Source organism: Cyphomyrmex costatus, unplaced genomic scaffold (assembly GCF_001594065.2).
Source record: "Cyphomyrmex costatus isolate MS0001 unplaced genomic scaffold, Ccosl1.0 scaffold180, whole genome shotgun sequence".
NCBI classification, from domain to species: Eukaryota; Metazoa; Arthropoda; class Insecta; order Hymenoptera; family Formicidae; genus Cyphomyrmex; species Cyphomyrmex costatus.
This window is the reverse complement of record NW_017275825.1, coordinates 26,900-31,696: the sequence shown is the minus strand read 5'-3', so window position 1 is coordinate 31,696 and position 4,797 is coordinate 26,900. Positions and strand designations below refer to the sequence as shown.

The 4,797-nt window shown below is 49.9% G+C and overlaps 1 protein-coding gene across 1 annotated transcript in view; it reads right to left on the bottom strand.

Moving 5' to 3' along the window:
- The window catches only part of LOC108772225 (uncharacterized), a 791-nt gene extending 574 nt beyond the window's left edge, over positions 1–217 (bottom strand). Inside the window, exon 1 of the mRNA XM_018537718.1 lies at positions 196–217. Coding sequence (XP_018393220.1) covers positions 196–217 — 22 coding nt within the window. The remainder of the gene's footprint in view (positions 1–195) is intronic.
- Positions 218–4,797: the final 4,580 nt, after the last annotated feature.

The window sequence follows — 4,797 nt, the reverse complement described above, 5'->3', positions numbered from 1 at the left end:
ACAGCGTAAAGGGGGAAAAAAAATATGAACAAGTTGTGGGACGAGGAGCAAGAGTTTAACGAACTCGTGGAAGACGTTAAAGACGTGCTTGAAAATCCGCCGGACTATAGTGCGCGGACATCGCCGGTGCAGATACTGCGCGACCGAGAGCTTCACGGGGATCGCACCGTGAAAAACGTAAACGTGACCACGTACCCCGCTTACGATTATTGGTCATCGTTCGCGCGACGAGAACTGTACACGCGGTTACGAGACCGGTGCATAAACGCGGAAAACGCAACAGACTATAAATGGGTGAGGGGTAAATTCGAGCGTGAACTCGAGGCTTCGTGCGGTAACATCGCAATAGACACGTATAGTGGCAAAAGGGCCGAGGTGGTGATGATAGACGACGTATACATATTCGGGTACAATTGTTTTGATGAATCGCATCCTATCGTTAAGAGACTACGCGAATCGTGTGACGATAGATGCGTGGAGTGCGAACAGTGCATCATCTGCCAAAGCCACAACGAAAAGGTGTTTCCTGTTTTTAACATTGTGTATCTAGAGCGGGCTTGCAAAACGTGCGAGCAACGTGCGTGTAAGTGCTCCGAATAACACTCTTTTCTAACAATGGAAGACTACGAGCGTGCGGAACGCGAACTGCTAGAACATTGCGGTCGCGTAGCTACATTGGGCGAGTGTTTCGCGTGGTTGGAGAGGTGCAACGAGTGCATCGAGAGCCTCGAGTGTCGCGCCAAGCGTCCGCGTCTTACCGTAGGGCACAGACAATCCGCGGTGGCGAGGATCGCGCGACTCGTGGGTGCGCGAACGGTGTTGGAACAACGGTTCGTGCACGTGGGTGGTGGTGGTGATCGCGAGAACTCTCTCGCTTGGCGCGAGATCGACGCCGCTTTCGCCAATCGCGTTCTGACCGGTGCGGTTATAAACTCCAGACATATCGAGCCGCGACAATTTCTCGAAGACGCCAGTAGTGTAGTGCTCGAGCGTGTGCGGGGCGCTATAGACATACATGGTAGCGTTAAAGTGAACACCGCCTTCAACGGCGAGTTCGTCGCGAGTGACAAACGCACAGTCATGGGGATAAACGGCAAAAACTGTGAAATCTATCGGTGCACCGATCTGCGCGAGTGGTACGCGTCGCGCGTTATCGTCCCACGTTAGCGTCGCTCGATGAGCACCAGGAACGCGACAGCGGGTGGGCGCTCTCGCGTATTCTGAACCTGACCGTCAACGTGAATAAACTCAATCCCATGCGCGCGGGGTGTCACGTTACATTGCCGGAAAGATTTAAAAGGAAGGAAGCAGTGATCAACGTGCGATCCATGGACAATGCGTGTTTCGCGTGGGCGGTGATCGCTGCTTTGTACCCCGCAAAAAGAAACACGGAACGTGAATCGTCGTATCCGCATTATTCCAAAGTGCTCAACTTCGCGAATATCGAGTTTCCGGTAACGCTCAAGGACGTTGCGAAATTCGAACGAACGAACGATATCTCGATCAATGTATACGGTATCGAGGATAACGAGATTCTTCCGCTTCGACTCACCGACTGCAAGAGGGACAGACACGTCAACCTCTTGTACGTGCAAGACGGCGACGGCCATTTCGCATGCATCAAAAATCTGTCCCGACTCGTCAGCACGCAAATTAATAAACATCATGGACAATAGTACATTTGCGACCGATAAGTACAATAAGAAAAAAAAATTAAAAGAAACAGTAGTAAATATTATAATAATTGTGTATGGTCGTTTCAGATGCCTCCACTACTTCTCCTCCAATGAAAAATTGGAGAGTCACGCGGTGGACTGCGGTAAAATGAACGAGTGCGCTATCCGCCTACCGGGCACAGACGACAAATGGCTAGAGTTCCGCAAGTACTGCAGGAAGCAGCGGGCGCCGTTTATCGTGTACGCTGACCTAGAGTGCGTGCTGAAGAAGACGGAGGATGCGTCATCGGCGGAGTCGTACGCGTACCAGCGGCATGAAGCGTTCAGCATAGCTTATTACGTGCACTGCTCGTACGACAGCGCGTTATCCGAGTACAGATGTCGGCGGGACAACGACTGCGTCAGTTGGTTCGCGAGCCAGCTAGAGGTCTTGGCGCACCGCGTGAAGAACGCTATAACGACCAACCGGCCCATGGACTTTACGCGCGACGACTGTCGGAGATTCGACAGCGCGACGCACTGCCACATCTGCGAGAGGCCGTTCGCCCCGGGTGACGAGCGGGCGCGCGACCACTGTCACCTCACCGGGCGATACCCCGGTCCGGCGCACAAGGGATGCAACGTGAACTACAAGGACTCTCCGTACGTTCCGGTTGTGTTCCACAACCTGTCGGGGTACGACGCGCACTTCATCGTACAGGAAATGGCGACGCGATTCCAGGGACAGGTGGAGCTACTTCCCCTGACCAAGGAGAAGTACATCTCCTTTACGAAACACGTCAAAGACACCAGTGACAAAGACTCGCGAAAGTGCGTGAAACTACGGTTTATAGACTCGTATAAATTCCTGAGTGCGGATCTGGACAAATTGGCGGCGTACCTCGACAAGGACAAACTGAAAATTGTGCGTTCCGAATTTTCGGCTCTATCGGACGAAGACTTCGATCTGCTCACTCGTAAAGGGGTGTTCCCCTACGAGTACATGGACAGCGTGGAGAGACTGAACGATACGCGCTTGCCGCCGCGCGAATCGTTCCACAGCTCGCTGACTGGTGATACCGTGTCCGAGAGCGATTACGCGCACGCCGAGAACGTGTGGCAGCGGTTCTCCGTGCGAACGCTCGGCGAGTACAGTGATCTCTACCTAAAAACTGACGTCCTGTTGTTGGCCGATGTGTTTGAGAACTTTCGAGACAGTTGCGTCGCGAGTTACGGACTCGATCCCGCGCATTACTACACCCTGCCCGGTTTCACGTGGGACGCGATGCTCAAACACACGCGCGTGAAGTTCGAATTACTCACAGACATAGATATGGTGATGTTCGTCGAGCGCGGCATACGCGGCGGTCTCAGTCAGTGTTCCGGCAGATACGCGCGGGCCAATAACAGGTACATGCGGTCGTACGACCCGTCGGAACCGTCGTCGTACCTCATGTATTACGACATCAACAACCTGTACGGCTGGGCGATGTGCCAACCGTTGCCCTACGCCGACTTTGCATGGGTCGACAACGCGCACAGTTTCGACTACACTACCGTCGCGTTGGATTCGCCCACCAGGTATATCCTCGAGGTGGATCTCGAGTATCCGCAACATCTTCACGACGCGCACACCGACCTGCCGTTCTGCCCGACGCGAGAGAAACCGCCCAGCAAGCGGGACGACAAGCTTCTCGCGACGGTAAGCGACAAGCAGCGGTACGTCGTTCACTACCGCAACCTGCAACAGTGCACGCGTCACGGTCTCCGCGTAACGAAGATCCATCGAGTGTTGGCGCGTCTCGTGTCGGATTACAACGCGCGCAAGCATCGCACCATCGGCATGAGGCCCGCCGACGAGACCACCGCTGTCGCCGAGAGACTGGGCACGGTGTACGGCGCGATAAAGATCGCCGGTCCCGCGAAGTTCAAAGTGGGCGACGCGGTACGCGTGAGCAAGTACAAGACGATCTTCGAGAAGGGCTACACGCCGAATTGGACCACGGAGGTGTTTCGAATCGTCAGAGTGCAGAGGACCAATCCCGTGACGTATCTCTTGGAGGATTACCGCGGCGAACCGGTAGCCGGAGGATTCTACGAGCACGAGTTACTTCGCGTCGCTGATCCCGACGTGTATCTGGTTGAAAAAGTGTTGCGCAAGAAGGGAGACAGGGTGTACGTCAAGTGGCTGGGATTCGACGGATCGCACAATTCGTGGATAAATAAACGAGACGTCGTGTGAATAATAATAATAATTTTCATTCGTATAACATATATATCAAAATATGTATATTTCAAAAATAAATATAACAGTATATCAAAAATATCGTTGTCGTTCTTTATTCCTTTCAATTATCTCTCTGTAACGTTACAGGATACATACGTGCGAGTACAAACTTGGTATAAAACTCAATACGTCTAGGTATAAGTAAAACTCAGTCAACCTCAACACTCGATACGTAAAACTCAACACATAAAACTCAGTATAAAACTCAACCTGTACAGGTATAAGTATACACTCAATACATAACACTCGATACATAAAACTCAATACATACCACTCGATACGTAAAACTCAATACATCTAGGTATAAGTATAAACTCAATACATACAGGTATAGGTACACGTATAAGTAAAACTCAGTCGACCTCAATACATAACGCTCAATACATAACACTCGATACGTAAAACTCAATACATAACACTCTATACGTAAACCTCAATACATAATACTCGATACGTAAAAACTCAATACATACTACTCGATACGTAAAAACTCAATACATAAAACTCAATACGTCTAGGTATAAGTATAAACTCAATACATACAGGTATAGGTACATGTATAAGTAAAACTCAGTCAACCTCAATACATAACGCTCAATACATAACACTCGATACGTAAAAACTCAATACATACTACTCGATACGTAAAAACTCAATACATAAAACTCAATACGTCTAAGTACAACGCAATATACAAGATACATAAAACTCAATACATAACACTCGATACGTAAAAACTCAATATATAAAACTCAATACGTCTAAGTACAACGCAATATACAAGATACATAAAACTCAATACGTCTAAGTACAACGCAATATAAAAGTATATGTACATAACACTCGATACGCGAG